At 37.7% G+C, this 22,225-nt stretch overlaps 1 protein-coding gene across 2 annotated transcripts; it reads right to left on the bottom strand.

Moving 5' to 3' along the window:
* Nucleotides 1–26: 26 nt before the first annotated feature.
* LOC109067569 (target of Nesh-SH3) lies at nt 27–21,350 on the bottom strand. 2 transcript variants are annotated; one of them, XM_042731074.1, is made up of 21 exons: nt 21,089–21,350; nt 17,968–18,147; nt 17,828–17,896; nt 17,377–17,509; nt 16,308–16,489; nt 16,092–16,132; nt 15,966–16,011; nt 13,014–14,183; nt 12,089–12,163; nt 11,445–11,600; nt 6,549–6,614; nt 5,171–5,212; nt 4,952–5,077; nt 4,653–4,742; nt 4,330–4,539; nt 3,341–3,446; nt 3,018–3,097; nt 1,824–1,853; nt 1,559–1,717; nt 1,355–1,476; nt 27–1,267 (listed from the first exon to the last, which is right to left on the bottom strand). In XM_042731074.1, the coding sequence occupies exons 1-21, from the start codon at nt 21,198–21,200 to the stop codon at nt 1,151–1,153; spliced, it is 3,312 nt and encodes a 1,103-aa protein (XP_042587008.1). In that variant the 5' UTR covers nt 21,201–21,350; the 3' UTR covers nt 27–1,150. The 2 variants fall into 2 exon arrangements, with proteins under 2 accessions (XP_042587008.1, XP_042587010.1); XM_042731076.1 differs by lacking the exon at nt 12,089–12,163 and having other exon boundaries at nt 13,635–14,183; nt 21,089–21,349.
* Between the last annotated feature and the right edge of the window lie 875 nt (nt 21,351–22,225).

Raw genomic sequence — 22,225 nt, 5'->3', positions numbered from 1 at the left:
TAGCCACCAAAAAAAAAGATCATAAAAAAAACTGCTTGTGCTTTTATTATTAAAGCAGATTCATTATAAACCTTATAAAATATATCAAAGTTTCAATGTAAAAACATGTTACATAAAATCTGGCATTTAAAAGCTTTTTCTGGAAATCATGAGTCACTGAACTTCTGTACAAAACAATAGACTTCCTTGTTAAAGAGGTGTTGCATTTCTGACATTCATACATAGTATAATTATAACAATTACTTGAAAAACTGCATGTCTTGAACAATAGTTTATATGATCTAGTCTTTAAATTCCTTGTTTAGCATTGCGCTTGAGCTGTTAAAGGAATGTTTCAGGTTTGTTACCAGCATCTGTGACATAGTGACAAAAAAAAATAAAGCACCACCAATAAAAGTCTATGGGGCAAAGCATTGCACCCGGATAAACGTTAAAATACACAGTATTTCATGAAGCCAAAAGATTTAATTAGGATATTCACATGAGACTAGTGTACTAACTGTACAGATGTACACTGTCCAATTTTTCAACTACAATGACCATATAAAGCCAGTAAACCTGCTAACTTTTGCACGATACTTGCAAGGTCCAAAAAAGGACTGTTGACAGTGAAAAATCCACCTTTAGGAATTACATTGCTAGTGCATAGTCAAAAGTTCATCATCCCACCAAAAGTATAGAAGAATATAAAATGTCTAATTATAAATATGTATATATATTACATAAATTATATTTATATAATACAAATATAATTTGTGTTAGTAAAAATAATTTTCTGTGATGACAATGTTATAGATGATGTCTACAAAACCTGTTTTGAACCTGGAACATTCCTTTAAGTTGGCCGTGGTCATTTTAGTTTCAGTGGCATATTTAACATTTTGATAAATAATATACACATTCATTTTGCCTTTAAGGGAGCCTGCTTCCCTATATTCTCTAAAGGTAAAATTCTTAATCTCAACAGAACATTCATTCAGCTCTCTTTACGTTTGCTGCACTACTTCGGTATATAAATAATTTTATATGTGCCCGATACCTGAAAATACAGATACATACTTCCAAGAAATCATTCTCTCTCCACAAACATCCCATAAAAAGGCAGCGGATGTCTCTTATCCATCACGTCTTCCATCTGCTCCTCGGGGTCCTACCACTTCCCAGGAATGGGTATCCCACACTCATACCAGGCCACGTAGTTGATCATGGAATTTCCTCCGATGTCGCCAAACTTGACAGGCTCTTGACGCATGGCCCGGTAAAAGCCGATAAGACAGGAGAAATCGTCATATCTGGCGTACTAGTGTTAGATTACTGTGTTTTAGTTCAATAAAACCTGTTTTTATTAGATACCTTTTTTGGGTGGTAACTGATTTGGTGGAAGAGGACCACCGGTTCGTCCGTCCAGGAATGAGTCAACAAATTGGCAGTGATCCTCTCCATACCCAGTCTGATCTCCTATGCTGTAAAACTTTCCTGGAGAAAGAAAGAACTAAAAAGTAACTAAGTGACTAAATGGCAGAAATATCTGTCGAGTTGGTAAATGGTTAATACAGACCTTTGAGAGAGTCGCTCAGGTAGATCTTGTATCTAAGAGAGTTGCACAATTGGATACCCACAAACTTGCGGTACCAGGTCCGCTTTATGAACTGCTGCCCATTGCACTCGGAATACGAGTCAGACTTGAATGGAAACGATGACCAGATGGCATTTTTACCTATGAGAGCCAATATAAATTATTAGGCACACATGTACAGTTGGTATAGGCATATTGTGTCTTTCGGTTTTGAATATTGTATGCTTGAGGTGACTGGCGCTCTTACCGGTTTGGACCTCACTCACACGAGGATCAGCTGCAATGCAGAAGAACATTATGTCACTGTAACTTAATGCACGGTTGATGTGACATTTTGGGGTCAGTAAGATTTTGTTTCTGTTTTTGAAAGAAGTCTCTTACGCTCACCAAGGCTGCATTTTTTTCTTTTATCACAAACAGTAAAAAGTTTGCTCTTTCATATTTTTGTGGAAACTGTGATGCATTTTTTCAGGATTCACTGATAGATAGAAAAAAAAAAAATTTAAATGCATCATTGATGAATGAAAGTATGGATCTCTTTCAAAAACAAAAATCGTACTCACCCTGAACTTTTGAACATAGCGTATATGCAAATTTTTAAAAGTTAATGAAATAAACAATTTTTATCATATACCTACTATGAAACTATACATACATAAATTGGGCTGATCCAAACATAGCTGTCAAAGGTAAACATAAGAAAGACAATATGCCATTCAGGTAATCCTCACTATCATGATGTACAGTTTTCCAGAGCTTGTGTCAGATATCCTCATGTATATTATTATTTTCTGGCAGTCTATCAGAGCCCCTTTACCTACAGTAAATAAGTGCAATGGACCCAGAAGAGTGAACACATTGGAACTATTAGTTGAACATTAGGCACATTACTCTCACTGCTGACAGTAATGTTTATATGCTAATTATACATATACATTACACCAGACGTTCACTGCCAGTTACACACACCTGTGAGCTTGATGTCTCACTCTCAAGTTACCTTGGCCATCAGGACTCTTCTATCATATGAGTGCCAGTTTCTTTCAATTGTTCAGTGATGTCATACATAATCAGTTTTCACACAACTTGTGACTAATGACAATGCTTTCGAATGTTTTAAAGCTTGAATGAGATTTAACTGAATACTGATTTATGTTTAGGTCACACAAGGTTCTTGTATGGCTTAAGATGAATTTAAACAAAGTGCAAAAACTCTAAAAGTAAAAACCATTAAAGCTTCTCTTGTTGATACAATTGGCCCAGTGACACTTCTGGAACAAACAGAGCTCAGATTCACTGGATGAGCCAAATGATTTCACAATGACCTCACTCAGACCACGTTGTGGTTTCAGATCTGGGACTTTTAGCTGAGACTCTTACACGTATTCTGAACACACAATGTATTCATAATGAATTCATTTAGCATTTCTTCTCCGCTTACCTGACTCAGTACTGAAGGTGACCGGTTTAGTGGCTGGACCAGAACCCAGCTCATTCTTGGGTGTAACTATGAACTCATAACTACAAGACAAAATAGAGCTGTTGATGTTGATCAGACAACCAAACATTACTAATCAGGTGTATTTTCTTGTAACAAACATTAAGTGCACTTTTACGGCCCCACAGAGAAGACAGCTTCATAACAGCACTAAACGATATACTATTTCATAAGTTGTCTGTAAGGGCAGGACTATGAGTTAGTGTGTAACTATTAGCTTAATGTAATAACTATTGAAGTCCATGACATGGTGTGTGTCTTCATACCTGCTCTCTGGTTTCAGGTTCTCCACAGCTGTATGTGTTTGATTTGTTGTCTGGACAGACACCTCCTCTCCATCCGGACCCTTGGTGGAGGAAACTACCTCATATTCTATTGATACAACAGAAACATAATTTGTTGTTTAAAATCTTTAATGGAACATCAAAGGAGATTCCCAGAATGTCTGAGCTGCTTTATTCTATTCAATGGACTACATTAATGGTGTTTTTCAATACGAGTTTGGGGATAAGTAAGTAAGTACTGTAAGCAAGCAAATAAGTAAATAAATAAATAAAAACACTACTGTTACTGTACTGTACTTTTTTTTACTTTTCAAATTATGATGATAATAATAATAGGGTTCTTTCAAAAAACATTAAAATATCACACTTTTGAACAGTAGTCTATCTCCTTTATTGCATGGAAGAAAGTAATACAGGTTTGGAATGACCTAATTTTGAAATGAGCAAATAATGACAATTTTCATTTTTGTATCTCGTATATCTCGTATATCTTGTTAAACCCAACTAATGTAAGTTTAACCAAAGTCCACTCAAGGCAAGCCAGTTCACTTGGCAGCCATCTTGGCAGCTATTTTCTATGCTGGTTTTGGACATAAAGTATAACTTTATGCATCTGCTGGAATGGAGAAAGACTAAAAATCTGTTAAGATTTGTCAAAAGAACTTTTCAAAGCCATATTTCAAATTGGCAATAAAGTCTGACAACTATGGTATCATAAATTTAGATTCTTAAGCTCAAACCAACGCTAAAAACCAATATCTTTCAGGCTTGCCCAGCTAATGCACATTCCAGAGGTAAAAAACAGACTTCACATCCATCAGGAAGGCAGTTGGCTCTTTTAACTTTCTTTCCAACAGCTGCCTTATTGGGCATTGCAACTTTTCCCATTCATTTCTCAAGTTGTCCATCAACTCCTTCAGTACTGTGACTAGTTTAAGCCAGCAAAGACAGTAAACAAATGTTCTGTCTACCTCTGGTCTCATTGTCTGTTTTGTCCCAGTCAAGGATAATGAAGGAGGGGCATCCTTCCACTGTGAGCACGGTAAGGTTGGATGGAGGGGTCTTGGGTGGGCCAGTGACATTCAAGTATCCGATCTCCTCATCAGGAAAGGAGCTCAGAGATTGAGTGACAGAGCATGGCTCCTCCGGACGTTTGTCGGTTCTGTAGATCACGTGAGGTGCTGCAAGTAGAGGCCAGCCAATCAGAGGTCCAACACTCATAATAATTCAGACACAGTTCTGTCTGACCGTGCTGTAGGTCCAAAATAATAATGCTTTTAGCCCATATTCTTACCTATGAAACGTTTCTTCCCCGTGGCATCCACCTCAGAGAGGGGTTGAGATCTGAATACAGAGGAGTTGTCACCGGTGTCAAAACGATTCCCTAAGATTCAAAGGCAAGCATGAAACGCCACAAGAACAGAAATTCAAGACTCAAGCTACTCCAATTGTTAGAGGCACTGATTCTCTCATTCTCAACAGATTGTCTCGCATGTTTCCAGTACTTTAGAAGAAATAGGCACAGAAACACTCTAACTGTGTTGTATTCATCATAGTTCTTGTACAAATGACAAATCTTGCAATATAGCATACCCTCAAAAACAGAATGTGGTGTTGTTGTCGAAGATGGCCGTTGTTTGGCTGGTCTTTCAGTAGTGGGTGGAGCTAGAGGTTTTAAATCTGGTACTGGCTCCATCTGCTTCAGATCAATAATGTTTTCTAAAAGTTAACATGGAAAATGTTTCATTAACTGGGAAGAAACACATGCATGTCCAACAAGAATGTCACCATATGGACTGTCAGTGTCCTCACCCTTTTCTTTAGTCTCTGAGACCTGGTTCATCTTTGTTTTCTCTGTAAAAGAAGGTGGCAGATTAGTAGGAGATACAGGGTAATTGTTTGTGGTTAATCAAGGAGTCACTGAAAAGTTTGACCACAATAACAATAACAATAATAATAAAACATAAATTAAATTATGCTGTAGCTGAGATTAATCTGAATAAAAAACACAGCTGGAGTTACTATGGCCTGCTAATAAGTTCAAAGTAAGACTCTTTTTCTTTGTGTTGCTCCTTTTAATTTTGTTTTCACTTTAAAAATTAGATCAGCATAAAGAAACAGCTATATCACATTATTATAAAAAAAAAAAACACTGCACACTGACTATCATTTAGAAGTAAAGGTAAAGTATGTTCTGAACAACATTCACATGGTTGGAATTTAAAAAAAATAATGCATGACATCAGGTTAATTTCCGCACAGTCAGAGTATTGTGGGAGCCAAATGGGATCTTTTAATGCTGTCCAGACTCTTAGGACTGCGGCTTCTCCAAGAACAGCTCTGAGGGACCAATGCTATGATGGAGTGCAGAACTATACAGCTATAATGCTGGGTATTCACTCAAAATAGAAGTGCGGGATAATATTGACCAAAGCCTGTCAATGAATCAATTTCCAAACGTAATTATTTCCAACAGCCATCTCTCTGATGGTCTATTATTCCAATATGTGATTCGTAAAACATTCCAGATTATTTTCCGGAACCTAATTTAGTATGAATAGAAGGTTTTTAAGAAAAGTTGTATGAAGAACAGTTTCACATTTTCCTCAAGTAATCATATGTCTGCCAAATGTGTTCAAGCTGACTTTCTAATATGAGTCGGATTGGATGGATGGGATGAGAAATTGGGTAAGGACAGAGTGGCTTGATTCTCTATAATTCAGTTTCAATGTTGTCTTTGGTTGGGAGAGGCTGACGGAGAAAGTGAGAGAGGGTCCTGGGTTCTCATCAATGGCTGATCAGTCATGCTTTTCCAAAGAATCATAAGCTCTGAAAATCCTTCATGACATGAACAGGACATAAATATTTTTCTTTGGCCCAGAATGGTCATGAAATCCAGCTGCAAGGGAATCATTCTTTAGACAGGAGATGTTTTCTACCAAACAAAGGGACATCTATCTCAGACCTCATGTTAAAACTGTATCCAAACTAACACTATGCACAATTGGATTCACAGATTTCTGGGACAGGGACCACAAAATCACTCAATAAACTAAAGAGCACAACACCAGGATTTAGAACGACAGTAAAATCACATGGATTGTAATGGAAATATGATATTGCAACACCCATATGAGATAAAACTAAGATAACTTCTAATATATGCATTCATATCCATAAAGGGGTTTACCAAATTGCTTTCTGGGTCTCTTTTGAGATTTGGACAAATGTCCTTGATGTTGCTCACCATTGGGCCCTGTCATGATAGAAAAAAATCATGTCATTAAATGTGAACGTTGAAGGGACATGACAAAAAAGCACATCAGAAACAACAATATAAATACAAGAATGTTTGTATTTCACCATATTTGATAGATATTAGAGTAAGAGACCAGATGTATAAAAGAGGACATATATGACAAACAAAGTTGAACTGTACAGTTTGAGCTGTAATATCAGGTGTCACAGGCGTCATCAGCTGTTGTGCAGAATTAAATGACAGCGTGAAGAGGATAAGATGGGAAACAGACTTTTGGCAGAAAGAGGTAGATTGTGTGTTTGTCTTTTCCCTGCAGATAAAACATAAATCTTGTCAACAGGTCCGAAGAGTCCCTTAAATAAATGAATTTAAAACCCACCCGAGAAACCATGTGCAAAGAAGAATGTCCATATACAGGTCCTTCTCAAAAAATTAGCATATTGTGAAAAAGTTCATTATTTTCCATAATGTAATGATAAAAATTAAACTTTCATATATTTTAGATTCATTGCACACCAACTGAAATATTTCAGGTCTTTTATTGTTTTAATACTGATGATTTTGGCATACAGCTCATGAAAACCCAAAATTCCTATCTCAAAAAATTTGCATAATTCATCCGACCAATAAAAGAAAAGTGTTTTTAATACAAAAAAAGTCAGCCTTCAAATAATTATGTTCAGTTATGCACTCAATACTTGGTCGGGAATCCTTTTGCAGAAATGACTGCTTCAATGCGGCGTGGCATGGAGGCAATCAGCCTGTGGCACTGCTGAGGTGTTATGGAGGCCCAGGATGCTTCGATAGCGGCCTTAAGCTCATCCAGAGTGTTGGGTCTTGCGTCTCTCAACTTTCTCTTCACAATATCCCACAGATTCTCTATGGGGTTCAGGTCAGGAGAGTTGGCAGGCCAATTGAGCACAGTAATACCATGGTCAGTAAACCATTTACCAGTGGTTTTGGCACTGTGAGCAGGTGCCAGGTCGTGCTGAAAAACGAAATCTTCATCTCCATAAAGCTTTTCAGCAGATGGAAGCATGAAGTGCTCCAAAATCTCCTGATAGCTAGCTGCATTGACCCTGCCCTTGATAAAACACAGTGGACCAACACCAGCAGCTGACATGGCACCCCAGACCATCACTGACTGTGGGTACTTGACACTGGACTTCAGGCATTTTGCCATTTCCTTCTCCCCAGTCTTCCTCCAGACTCTGGCACCTTGATTTCCGAATGACATGCAAAATTTGCTTTCATCCGAAAAAAGTACTTTGGACCACTGAGCAACAGTCCAGTGCTGCTTCTCTGTAGCCCAGGTCAGGCGCTTCTGCCGCTGTTTCTGGTTCAAAAGCACAAGCCTGTGCACGGTGCCTCTGGATGTTTCTACTCCAGACTCAGTCCACTGCTTCCGCAGGTCCCCCAAGGTCTGGAATCGGTCCTTCTCCACAATCTTCCTCAGGGTCCGGTCACCTCTTCTCGTTGTGCAGCGTTTTTTGCCACACTTTTTCCTTCCCATAGACTTCCCACTGAGGTGCCTTGATACAGCACTCTGGGAACAGCCTATTCGTTCAGAAATTTCTTTCTGTGTCTTACCCTCTCGCTTGAGGGTGTCAATGATGGCCTTCTGGACAGCAGTCAGGTCGGCAGTCTTACCCATGATTGCGGTTTTGAGTAATGAACCAGGCTGGGAGTTTTTAAAAAAGCCTCAGGAATCTTTTGCAGGTGTTAAGAGTTAATTAGTTGATTCAGATGATTAGGTTAAAAGCTCGTTTAGAGAACCTTTTCATGATATGCTAATTTTTTGAGATAGGAATTTTGGGTTTTCATGAGCTGTATGCCAAAATCATCAGTATTAAAACAATAAAAGACCTGAAATATTTCAGTTGGTGTGCAATGAATCTAAAATATATGAAAGTTTAATTTTTATCATTACATTATGGAAAATAATGAACTTTTTCACAATATGCTAATTTTTTGAGAAGGACCTGTACATTACATACTGTACAGTCGTGGCCAAAAGTTTTGAGAATTACATAAATATTGGAAATTGGAAAAGTTGCTGCTGAAGTTTTTATAATAGCAATTTGCATAGTACTCCAGAATGTTATGAAGAGTGATCAGATGAATTGCATAGTCCTTCTTTGCCATGAAAATTAACTTAATCCCAAAAAAACCTTTCCACTGCATTTCATTGCTGTCATTAAAGGACCTGCTGAGATCATTTCAGTAATCATCTTGTTAACTCAGGTGAGAATGTTGACGAGCACAGGGCTGGAGATCATTATGTCAGGCTGATTGGGTTAGAATGGCAGACTTGACATGTTAAAAGGAGGGTGATGCTTGAAATCATTGTTCTTCCATTGTTAACCATGGTGACCTGCAAAGAAACATGTGCAGCCATCATTGCGGTGCATAAAAATGGCTTCACAGGCAAGGATATTGTGGCTACTAAGATTGCACCTAAATCAACAATTTGTAGGTTCATCAAGAACTTCAAGGAAAGAGGTTCAATTCTTGTAAAGAAGGCTTCAGGGCGTCCAAGAAAGTCCAGCAAGTGACAGGATCGTCTCCTAAAGAGGATTCAGCTGCGGGATCGGAGTGCCACCAGTGCAGAGCTTGCTCAGGAATGGCAGCAGGCAGGTGTGAGCGCATCTGCATGCACAGTGAGGCGAAGACTTTTGGAAGATGGCATGGTGTCAAGAAGGGCAGCAAAGAAGCCACTTCTCTCCAAAAAAAAACATCAGGGACAGATTGATCTTCTGCAGAAAGTATAGTGAATGGACTGCCGAGGACTGGGGCAAAGTCATATTTTCCGATGAAGCCCCTTTCCGATTGTTTGGGGCATCTGGAAAAAGGCTTGTCCGGAGAAGAAAAGGTGAGCGCTACCATCAGTCCTGTGACAGTAAAGCATCCTGACACCATTCATGTGTGGGGTTGCTTCTCATCCAAGGGAGTGGGCTCACTCACAATTCTGCCCAAAAACACAGCCATGAATAAAGAATGGTACCAAAACACCCTCCAACAGCAACTTCTTCCAACAACCCAACAACAGTTTGGTGAAGAACAATGCATTTTCCAGCACGATGGAGCACCGTGCCATAAGGCAAAAGTGATAACTAAGGGGCTCGGGGACCAGAATGTTGAAATTTTGGGTCCATGGCCTGGAAACTCCCCAGATCTTAATCCCATTGAGAACTTGTGGTCAATCCTCAAGAGGCGGGAAGACAAACAAAAACCCACTAATTCTGACAAACTCCAAGAAGTTATTATGAAAGAATGGGTTGCTATCAGTCAGGATTTGGCCCAGAAGTTGATTGAGAGCATGCCCAGTCAAATTGCAGAGGTCCTGAAAAAGAAGGGCCAACACGGCAAATACTGACTCTCTGCATAAATGTAATGTAATTGTCGATAAAAGCCTTTGAAACATATGAAGTGCTTGTAATTCTATTTCAGTCCATCACAGAAACAACTGAAACAAAGATCTAAAAGCAGTTTAGCAGCAAACTTTTTGAAAACTAATATTTATGTAATTCTCAAAACTTTTGGCCACGACTGTACATAAGCCTATGCACTCAACCAAACATACTCATAAAACTTTATACACAGGGAGCATAATTAAGTTTTTGCCATGTCTAACAATGCCAGGTTAACTGAGAATGTTAAATAAACATAATAACGAAAGAAGGGACTGTATAGGATTTATAAAAAACTTTTTTTTTTTTTTTTTTTGTCAGATGCATAAAAGCATACCATTTGTTCTTACATTGCATCTAAAAAAGGTAATGTCCAACCATTTTATTTACTTCCCCTTTGTCAAAGGTTTATTTTGGACCCCGGTTAATATAAGCATTTGTGCATAAGCATTGTTTGCAATATACTGATTCATGAAGCAAAAATAAGAGAATAAAAATAATATATAAACAAATGAATGGATATTAAATAAATATGGCTTAATTACTTAAATGCCAATAATTAGAATACACCGCCCGTCCAAAAAAAAAGTCACACACTCTAATATTTCGTTGGACTGCCTTTAGCTTTGATTATGGCATGCATTCGCCATGGCATCATTTCGATAAACTTCTGCAATGTCACAACATTTATTCCCGTCCAGAGTTGCATTCATTTTTCACCAGGATCTTGTATTGATGATGGGAGAGTCAGACCGCTGCGCAAAGTCTTCTCCAGCACATCCCAAAGATTCTCATTGGGGTAAAGGTCTGACTCTGGACTCTGTGGTGGCCAATCCATGTGTGAAAATAATGTTGCATGCTCACTGAACCACTCTTTCACAATTTGAGCCCGATGAATCCTGGCATTGTCATCTTTCAATATGCCCGTGCCATCAGGTAAGAAAAAAATAAGTGATGGAATAACCTGGTCATTCAGTATATTCAGATAGTCAGCTGACCTCATTCTTTGGGCACATAACATAATCATCCATGCAGTAATTATCCAATGGGAGGATCTTAACTATTTTCTTAGTTAAATCCAGGTGGTGACATTTTTTTTGGACTGGCAGTGTATATACACACTGCAGTAACCTAAAAAAATATTTTATCTTTTCTCTTTAGCAACATTACAGTGTACACTACAGCTGAACTTCATTCATGTGGTGTGAAACAGCCCCAGTGCTACACATTTATGAATTTGCACACTACATAACATTTAAAGTCTAATAAAATAGTTAGACAGACAGAATGAATGAATAAATGAAAGTAAGGATGGCTGCATACATTAATGGAAGCATGAAAGGAAAGCTGAACGGCCAAAAGCCCCTATTAAAAGAAAATGATGTCTGTGTCAGTGTGAAGACCTCAAAAACCTTACTCTTTTTATTGTTGCCAGTTGAGTTATGATACAAAGAGCGTGGCCTGGAAAACTTTGGATGGTCAACTGGAGGGACATGACTGCGAGACCTCTGTCTCTGTGTAGTATTTCGTGCCAAGAGGTGGGACACAGAAGAGTTGCGGAGGATACCTCTGCCTAGATAAAAAAAAAAAAACACAGTCAGCAATGGGAAGGAGACAATGATTAAAGATTATTGCAACAGATCTGTTGACTGACTGGATGGGGATGAGTCTGGGAAGCTCTCAAAAGAGCACCAGCTATCCAGAAACAGAAGCCAACAGATCTAGAAGAGAGGATGGTGGAAATGGTGTGCATAGCATTATGACAGTGCAAGTGTTGAACATTAAGAGTGGATGAAGTAGTAAGACACTTGAGGTGAATGAATGGCATAGTAATGTGAGAGCTGGTGCTGTTGGTGATGGTTTAAAGACGATTGGGGGCTGTGCTAGTCAAGTGGTAATGGCATTGCCCAGCAGGATGATGTTTGGAAGTGAAGTGGTGGTGATGTTTGGTGGTGATAATCACAACGCTACTGTGTACAATGAAGATTTATGTGGTTAATATATGGACAGGTGACAAACAGCACATTTAGGAGAAAAAAAAACTGGAGCTGATATCATTACCCTCATTCCTATTGGCCACCTCATTTGTAAGTGTTGGCTGTGACAGAAGCTGTTCGTCCTTTGGCTGGGAAATAGCTGACATACAGAGGCAGAACATATTGTAATGATAATGTTCTCAGAAGATCCCTGCCCAATACCTTTTAGTCTGTCTAGATTATCTATGACTGTTAAAGGAATATCTGGCACCAGTTATTTAAAAAAAAAAAAAAAATGGCATAACAATGAATAAAAAACATCAAAGAACTTCATAAACTGGAATTGGCCAATCCTGCTTCTAGAAAGATGCCCTGCAAAATTTAGCTCCAATCTGCCCCAACACACTTGACTGGAAATTTCTAGCAATCCAGATTAGTTGATTCAGGTGTTTAATTAGGATTGGAGATAAACTCTGCAGGATAGCAGCCCTCCAGGAATAGGACTTGACACTTCTGTCTTAAAGGGATAGATCACAGAAAAAATCAAATTACCTCATGATTTACTCACCCTCAAGCCATTTTAGGTGCATATGACTTTATTCTTTCAGACGAATACAACTGGAGTCGTTTGCTGGAACGCTACTTTCTCTTGAATGTGCATAAGTTAGTGGATGCTATAGATTACGGTTTCTTAAGTTTTAAATATGGATATTTTTCTCACACAAATGCACCGATTTGCTTTAGAAGGCCTTTATTAATCGCCCGAAGCCATGTGGAGTACTTTTTATGATGGATGGATGCACTTTATTGGACTTCAAAATCTCTGCCATTACAAAGTTTGGAAGAGCCAGGAAAGTTAAAAATATAACTCTGTATTTGTCTGAAAGAATAAAGTCATATACACCTAGGAACTATCCTTTTAAGGGAAAAAATATAAGTTGTTGGATTGCTTCAAATTACGGAAACTAGCCTGTTTCTAAATCATACTGTATGTCTAGGGGAGAAGTTACCCGCTGGTCGACTTGGATGACTCGTCCCCACTGTTACCCTCTCCGCCACAGGTGAGTTTTGAATGGCATCGGATTTGGTGAAAGCTGTTTCAGGTGTGAGGTTTAGTAGGTTTTTTGGGGTACCTGACAACCATTCTTCAGGGGTAGGTTGTCGATTTACAACTTGGGAGTCTGTTTTTGGGTTGTATTTATCAGTGCTAGCTTGCTGTTTAGTGGTGCTGGGTCTGGGCTGGTACCAAAAGGTTATGGGTAGATATGTAGGATGTGGTGTCAGTTCCTGTATGTTCTCAGTAAGAGGTGGATTTTTAGTTGTGGGGATATGGGATGTAGAATATTCTTCATGGATGGATGGATTAGTGCTAAATACCGGATGTTTGCTAACATCGGTTTTCAGCTGTGATACTAAGACATCTGTTTGTTGTTCTGTTACTAAGACAATATTTGCTAAAGTAGTGGGTGAAGTCAAAGCTGTGTTTGTCAGTGAATGGCTATTTGTGGACCAATCCTGTGTTGTTGGTGGTGGTTTGGTGTTTGGCTGTTCAGAATGTGCAATTGTGCTGGACTGGTAGTGAGAAGTGGTTTCTGGAAAATAAGTGTGAGTGGTTGGGTGTTTTGACGTGCCTCGTGAACGCTGGGTTGTGCTCAGTCGATGCAGCTTGGTGCTGGGCTGAATTTTTCTTGTATGGAGACTTTCTTGTTTCTTAGTTGGGTGGGGATGTTCCTGGACAGTGCTTGTGGTGCGTTGTTGGGTTTGTTGAATTGGTGGTTTGGTTGTAGGTGGATTAGGGGAAGATGTTTCATCTAACTGTTGTGGGGCTGTATTCAGCAGCTGTTTGGCTGTATTTGGTTGATCTTTGACTGAGATTTGCATTGTGCTGGTATATTGTTGGATTGTAGTGGATGGTGGTTGGGTTGTGCTGACTTGTTGTTGGGTTCTGGAAGGTTGTGGCTGAGATGTTGTAGGTTGTTGTGGGGTTATGCTAGTATGTTGCTCTGTGAGAAGATCTGCTTGGGTTGTACTGGGATGACTGGTGGGGTTTCGAGGTCGAACTGTGCTTGTGGTCGTTGGCGTGGGCAGAATGATAGATGTGTGAGAGGAAGGAAGGGCCTCGGTCGAGCTAGGTGGATTGTCAGGAACTGTGGTGGGATTTTCTGCTCCTGTTGATGAAACTGTAGAAAAAGACATTTTCTATCACAGACATTCAAAGAAACACTAAAAAAGAACAGAAATAAAAAGGCATTGATTTAAATTAGTTGATAATGAGACATGTAGCTCTGGTGTTACAGAAGTTAATGGGCCATTTTTAGGTTTTAATAAAATCCTTTAAACTCTCAGAAAAAAAGGTACAAAAGTTGCAACTGGGGCAGTACTTTTTCAAAAGGCACACCTTTGTACCTAAAGAGTCCATATTGGTACCTTAAAGGTAAATATTAGTACCTAAAGTGTACATATTAGTACCTAAAAGCTACAAAAGTGGACCTTTTGAGTGTAGCAGGAATTAAATTGTATTGAAGAAAAGTGATTATAATCATTTGATGAATTTTAAATGTTTCATAAGGGTATGTTTTTTTCTTCAACAGTTCCTCCAGCTTGTGCGTCTTTCAGAAAATTCACATCTGGCACATGGAATTATGATACACATGAAGGACATTTATTTGGAATTTATCTTAAAAATGAGTGTGACGGGGGACCTACTACATGTGCAGTATGAGCGGTTCAATTTAAAACACAGTTTAGGTCACAGACATAAAACAGAAGAATCGTTTAGTCTGTTTTACATAGATGGATAATTAATTTGAGTACAAGCAGGTGTACTTGGTTTGTTTAGTGTTTAAAGATGTCTAAACATTAAAAGCTGGAAACTTAGCAAAAAAGATTGTCATTTTAGTTATAATGTCGATTCAGACTCTCTATTTTATGAAGAAAGCCAGGTGTGTGTGGTCATAAAAAAACAATTAATTGTTTTCTATCTAGAGAAAGGTAGAAATGTGACTTTTTCACATGCAAGAAGTGTTCTGAAAGTATATGGGAGAAAAATAGGTAAAAGTTTACAGAGTAAGAGACAATGTGTTTGTTAAGAATGGCAAACTACTGTGGCATACTTAAACTATTTTTGTAGTTTGCATATGTATACAGTATATCGCTCAGTTTTTAAATTTTTAATTCATTTATTTTTTTAGCAAATTTTTGACATTTTTACAACAAATAAATAAGGATGCAAAATAACCACATTTCTTTTCGAGATGACTGGAGGTCAATATACTAAAGTAAGTATTTTGCTAATGTGGCAATAAAAGCAGCATACAAGTTTTTCAAATGTTGCATACTGTTTTACATGCAACTTAAAAAATGGTAAGCAGTATGCAGTGAACACTGTCCAGTATGCGGTGTGCATTATGCTTGCATTCCATTCTGCTAATGTAATATTTTTCTTGGCTTCAAAAGGTGAGAGAATGTCATTAACGTGATGTTTTGCTTGGCTTTGGAAAGCTAGGGTATTTGAATAGAGGGGCTGCTCTGGTCGGGTTAATGTTGTTTAAGAACCGAAAGGCAGAAGCAGCAGTAAAGTCATTAAATCAACACTATGTAAATGTTGGCGCTCTAGCTGTTAATAAACAGAACTGCACGCATCCCGCAGAAGAACATTCTATCCGGAGCTACTTCTCCAAGTTTATGTCTATGGTGATTCACGCAGATATGTGTTATACAGCAGCGGTGACGACCCGAACAGGCTCCAAGAGTCCAAAAATAATCACTTATTATAAATGTACCGTAGTGATTTGGGATAAGACAAAAGGGCAGTTTGGTAGATTAATTTATGATATAATTGCTCAATATATACTTTTTGCATATTTTGAACACAGAAAAAGTTAAATAGAGTTGCTTTAAATATTTTATATTCATTATTACTATCAGCGACTGTGTTTAGGAAGGAAAAAGATGTCTTTTACCTGGCACTGGTGGCAAGAATGTTTGCTGGCTTGCTAAGACTGGCTTCTGTTCAGAAAGCAATATCCAAATTAAATAAAAGTTCAAGCGAGAAAACAAACGTGTTGTCCTTAAACTCTTAAGTTTACCTCAAACTTGTTCTGTTCCGTAAATGGCTCTATTATTTGATCTGTAAAAGAAAAATCAATAAAGTTTTGTAAACCTCTTAGTTACAATAGGTTTCATTTAAATATCAGTTTTGTGTCAGATATTTATTCTAAACATTCATAGGAGAAATCCAAAACAAACAAGACAATTGTTAACTATGATTCGTTGCAAAATGGAAGATTTGTAGTGGGACACACCAGCTGTGTTATGGATGACCGGTGGACTCCAGACTCCACTGTTTGTGTCACTGTCTGCTCGGACTGCAAACTCATACAGAGCATCTGGTTTGAGGTTGTCGATGACTGTGCTTGTGGATGGACAAGTCTGGTAGTTCCAGGTATTGCTGGGTTCCTTCTCTCTGTAGCGCACTGTGAACTGTCTGAGAGGAGACAAAACGGCAAACCAGAATCTATAAACTAGATTTAAAATGGCAATCAAATCACAAAAAAATAGATCTCTGGTTTGAATAACTCACACTTGTAGGTAATATATCAGCACGATATGGCACTAATGGGCTAAACTCAGATATTATTTATGTGTACAGATGCCCCTGCTTACCCTTTTTTCTATTTTTCCAGCATCTCTCTCTCTCCTTTTGGCATTTATAAGGTTTTTATGGTTCAGAGGGATCAAAATAGTTGTTTTGTAGAGGGCTGAGGTCAAGCTTTCCACTAACACGTCCAAGGACAGTGTGTGTGGGTCACATTGTGCCTACACTGCGGGGACCACATGTCCCCACAAGGACAGTAAAAACTGAAATTAGCTGCATTGCAGCGAGCATCCAACAGTCTCTATGAGCAAAATAACTTCATAAGGATGTCTTAACAAAAATATAAACATGCAGGAGATCATTAGTTCAGAAAAATAATAACCAATATATGGAAAATCCCAAACAACGATATAAAAATAAATGTGTATTCGTCAGTGCATACATACACACACACCCAAATTCTTTTTTCCACCCAAACATCTGTTCATTTTATTACTGTGTTTTACGGTTTCCTTTTTCTTTTCTTTTTTTACTTTTTCTAATACGGTTTAGTTTATTAAAGTCAGTTTTTTTGCTCATAAATGTGTGTGATCAGAGTGTCTGGTTGTTTCTGGAACACATGGGCATCTGCACACATGATCCTGTCCCTGCTCTGTGTCTTCTGTCAGTGTAATAATTGCACATCTTGAGAGAAGGTCAACAACAAACTGATTCAGTCCAGATTAACACCCACACAGTACATGGATTTGCACACATAGACGCTTAAGGACACATACTCTTCATCAAAACAGTCTTCCACAACGGTATCCATGAAGGGGCTGGTCAGTAGTGTCCCCCAGGACAGCAGCACTGAGGACTCTGTTATCGAGCCAATCACAACGTTCAATGGTTTGTCTAGATCCACTTTTCCTGGAGGTCACAAGTCAGTAATTAAATTCATTACACAGTTTTCACTCAGAAACAATTACACAATTAATTACAAAGAAATGGCAAGTAACACACTGAATTAAATGTGAAATTTTCAAGTACAAAGACTTTAATAGTATTTTCTAGTAAAACATCATGTCCAAGATAGATTCCATCAATAATCTTTATTTACAACTAAAAAAAAAAATCATATTTTACAGTGTACTGAAGGCCAACAACGGCATTCTTTTTAAGTATGGTTCAAATGTCCAAATACTTTTTGGGATCAGTGTATATGCATATCTAATTTCATTTGCTTACCTGCACACTTTTTCTTAGGTTCCTCAGGAAACTTCGACTGTACTGCAATCAGATATTTGGGCTCAGCATCTAGAAAATAGAGAATAAACTGTTAAATAAACAACAACTCTATGAAAGAAGGTTAGAATTAAAGACAGTACCTATCTCAGTCTCATAGGGCTGTCCATCCTCGGGTAGCTGGATAAATTGTTTGGAGAACATGCTGCTGCCATAGCCCAGGATATATCCCTCCAGTCTGGTGTCAACATGGGGCCGGATGAACTTCAATACAATGGTGTCTCCAACAGCGCTGATACGCACCCTCATGTTTTGACTTTGCACTGGAATTCAAATACACAGGAAAAGTAATGTCTGTTTGACTTCAGTCTCTTGCATTTACATCATGACTGCAGCTAGGGATATTAGAAATCATGTGACTGTATCTACAACATTTTTGCCAAGAGATTTGGAATAACAATCAGTCCAGTGTAATATTTTCCTTTCTGAAAGCTACACTTCTACAGTCTAAACGAAAGTGGTTTGGTCATGCACCCATGCAACTTGCCAGCAGCGCTGCTTCCCTCACAAACATCACGTTCTGCCGTTATAATTACTTAGTTTTGCAAACTATGACAACAAAACACAAACATGTAAAAGAATCCCTGGGCGAGACCCCTGTGGTTTGTTTCTCATAAATGTGTGCGTTTGCCGTTTCTGAAGACTGAATGATGAAACAGTGTCCTATGCCAGAGAGAGTTGTTTCTGCTTTGAGGGAAACCCCTGGCATTGAGCACTGAGCTCCAGATCACACAAACAGCCCATTTATTACATCAGAGCTGGTTTCTGTATGACTCCCAGAGGAATCAGCAGATAAACTGCTGTGTTGCAGAGATATGTCAGAAATCATGTGTGGATGTAACGTGAGAAAACACTTGTTGCATGCGTGTTTGTTTACGGTTAAACATAGTCACCCACTGAATCTGACACTTTGAGAAAAGTGATTTCTCCCAGACAGCAGTGAGATTGATTGATTGATAAACAACTGGAGACATTTCCTGCTTGTTGCATTTTTCTCCTTTAGAGTTTCAGAAGAGATCTGCAATCAAAAGTCTGAGATTTCAGTACGAGCTTAAATCATTTTAAAATCTTAAATTTAAATTATCGGAGCTACATACTTTATGTTCACCAAGACTGCATTTAATTGATACTATGAAACATTACTGTCATTTTAAATAACTGTTTTCTGTTTTAATATATTTTACTTGAAAAACTGGCAATGCTCCAGCCTTCAGTGTCACATGATCCTTCAGAAATCATTGTAATATGCTGATTTAGTGCTCAAGACACATTCTTATTATTAGTAATGTTGACAGTTGTTCTGCTTAATATTTTTCGTGGAAATCATGAAATATTTCAATAGAATTTCAAAAGAATTTTCAGCTTTTTCATTTTGTTTTATTATAATTTTTTAATGATCTAATGGAAATTGAAAGTCTTTACTGAAAATTTTCATAAAATTAATTCAACAATAAACAACAAAAACATTAATTTCTTAAGTAAAAAAAAAAAACCTTGACCTTAAACTAAAAATTTTCATTTAAGAAATTTCAGAAGAAACATCTGAGACAAAGTTAACAAAATGAAAGGGCATTTGCTACTCATTTTATTTCCATAATATGATGTATTTCTGAGTAAATCAGGATATTGTGAAATTCTTTGGATCATGGAAAGTGGGTGCTCCACAATAGAACGGAGAAAAATTTAAATGCAAGATCTTATTGTCTCAAGGACTTATCCAATCCCGCATCCATTGCCTGCACCCATATCTGAGAAAGAAAGAAAAAACTTTTAAACTGAGATGTGGAGGACAAAGTTGATGTTCATATTCAAATTCAAGTTGGCAACAGTAACTTAAAACAATGTCTAAAAAACACAAAAGCCTACTTGTAGTCATTCAAGTTGTTTCAGAGGTGGCAAAATATTTTTAATTTTGTTAAAAGTTATAAAATACAAACTAATTTTCCTTTAATGAAACATGCACTGATTAATCATGCACTATGTGACCAAGAATGTGTATGAAAGTGTGTGAAATTTAAATTTACGACTTGAAACGTATTTGAGAACTGCTTAAATCTCCTGAGCTATGAAGCAGCAACCTCTGAGAAAAACAAATTTCCTCTGGGAGAGTGTGTGCAACACATGACAATGAAGAATTGATAAACAGTGGTTTCCATGAGAACTAAGGATTTAGAGATGTTCAGTGACCGAACAGATGGGTGGCCTGGGATAAATTAGTCAAGGCTGAGGTGGGTTGCAATAAGACAGTGTCATAGGATGAAGAGGTCATTGCTTAATGGCAGTTGTTGATGCTTACTTCTTTCAGTATATGATTTATGTCCGTTTGCACAACCTGGGTCTGCTCTTACATGCACCTTACACGTGACACAGGAGAAGGGGAGTGTTGAGGCCAAAACAAATCCAGGCACAGGCACATTAAGTACACACTCAGTGTGTGAAGTCATTTTTGATATTGCACACTAAAGCAACATAAAAATAAACTAAATTAATCCACATTCAACCAACGCCCATGCACTCAGCTTTCATCCACTCAAATATTTCTAACAATCTCACTTCAGAGATTCGAGCTTTAACAGGAAACGGATAATAAACACACACAAACAGACCTGCCTCCTGATGTGACCTTGTATTTGCTGCCAATAAAGTCATCAACACACAATATTTGTTTTGAAATTTCAACAGAATCCATTACTGACATCCAATAAAAATCCATTTTAATGACCTGTAAGGCTTTCGAAATATTCGTTGTTGATATAATACAAATTATTTACTGTGTAATCATAAACATCATTAATGAATTCTTTTAATGCACTCTTTAAAATGGTCACAATTACAGGAAATTATTGCACTATCCCTACCCCAAAAAGAAAACAGATATATTATGTTTATCTGTATATGCAGACAACATATACAACATTGACAACAGCTGAGCTTGCATCCTTTAACTGGCACCATGCATCCACAGCATACCAGACTAATGACTTCAATAGTATTGCATTACAATAGGCATACTGCATGCAGGATTTTCCTTCTGCATAGAATTAATTTCATAAACTGCATGCATATGGATTGGAACTACAGCTGGAAAGAGCTAAAACTGTAAAGTGATATATATATATAGGCAGTCAGATTTGCTTATAAATATTCATGATTGAATATTTATGATCCTAGAACATGTAAGATTGAATTGCTTTGTGTTGGTACCTTTCATGGTGGTTGCGGAGGTCAGTCTCAGCAGCAAGATCTCGCTGAGGAAGAGGAGGAGGAAGGCTCGCATGTTGTCCTTTTTTCTCAGAGAAAACAATACAGAGCTCATATAGTCCACTCAAACCTCTTCTATCTAAACTTCTACAGTTGTTCTTTCTTGAATCATATGTTTTCTCCTTGTCGTTTAAAGTGACCTCTGATCAGGTGTCAGTGCACACTGTGTGTGAGAGAAACTGTGTTTGAAAATGGGTGTGTGATTGTACGACCATCTAAGCTGGATTATTAACAAGAGGGAGGTACTCTATGATGTCACACTGTAGTTGTTAAACCTTTAGCTTATCTTTGTCTCTCTCTCGCTACACCATTTCAGCACACTTTATTTCTTCGTAAGCTGCATCTTTTCTTCTGCCTCACTTCAGTGTTTGGGATCAACTTTGGAACAGCAGTATTTGGGACCCTCATTAGAAAGGACAAATACATTTGTGGTGTTACGAATTTTTTTTTTTTATTGTGTTTATATTACAACATAGAGCATAAAGCAACTCCAAGATAAACAAATGTATTACAACTTAATTAAATAAATCATCTTGAATTTCACATCATAGCATAACAAGGTTTTCAAAAAACTACATAAAATGTAGTGGTTTTTGTTAATGAATCCAAATAATAAATGAATATAGGATGTAAGAATTTAACCAAGATCAAACGATACATAATTACACACACACACACACACACACACACACACACACACACACACACACACACACATATATACTTCAGTACTTTTTAAAACAATTTTCTCAACAGGTCTTATTAGTCACAAATCCTAAGAAATGTGAACTACTTTGACTAAATACACATGGTACAATTCATATTAGAAATATGAAACCCTATGTAAGAATACAATAAATATTTGCTGAAAAATCAATCTTCAGATTTCACAAGAATGAAGAAATTCAAGCAGGTTAAACAAATTACTGTTTAGTTACTGAGGATAATTGTTTTTGAGAGAAAACGAATGCATCATATTGCCTTGCCTTTTTAATCCTTTCCCAGCACAGTGTGGCTGTTCAAAATATAATGTAATACCATATGTTATCCATTTCTCTGACTAAATCTATTTAACCAAAG

Source organism: Cyprinus carpio, chromosome B9 (assembly GCF_018340385.1).
Source record: "Cyprinus carpio isolate SPL01 chromosome B9, ASM1834038v1, whole genome shotgun sequence".
NCBI classification, from domain to species: domain Eukaryota; kingdom Metazoa; phylum Chordata; class Actinopteri; order Cypriniformes; family Cyprinidae; genus Cyprinus; species Cyprinus carpio.
Note: the sequence above shows the minus strand (reverse complement) of the source record. Positions and strands in the feature narration are given on the sequence as shown.

What these genes read in the sequence shown, in the direction of transcription:
- LOC109067569 (XM_042731074.1), bottom strand. Translation starts at nt 21,200, where the DNA reads ATGAGCTCTGTATTGTTTTCTCTGAGAAAAAAGGACAACATGCGAGCC. An exon ending in AACAGACAATGAGACCAGAG is followed by an intron (nt 3,447 to 4,329) that starts GTAGACAGAACA and finishes TTGTATCAATAG; the next exon opens with AATATGAGGTAGTTTCCTCC. An exon ending in TGTGAGTGAGGTCCAAACCG is followed by an intron (nt 1,718 to 1,823) that starts GTAAGAGCGCCA and finishes TGGCTCTCATAG; the next exon opens with GTAAAAATGCCATCTGGTCA.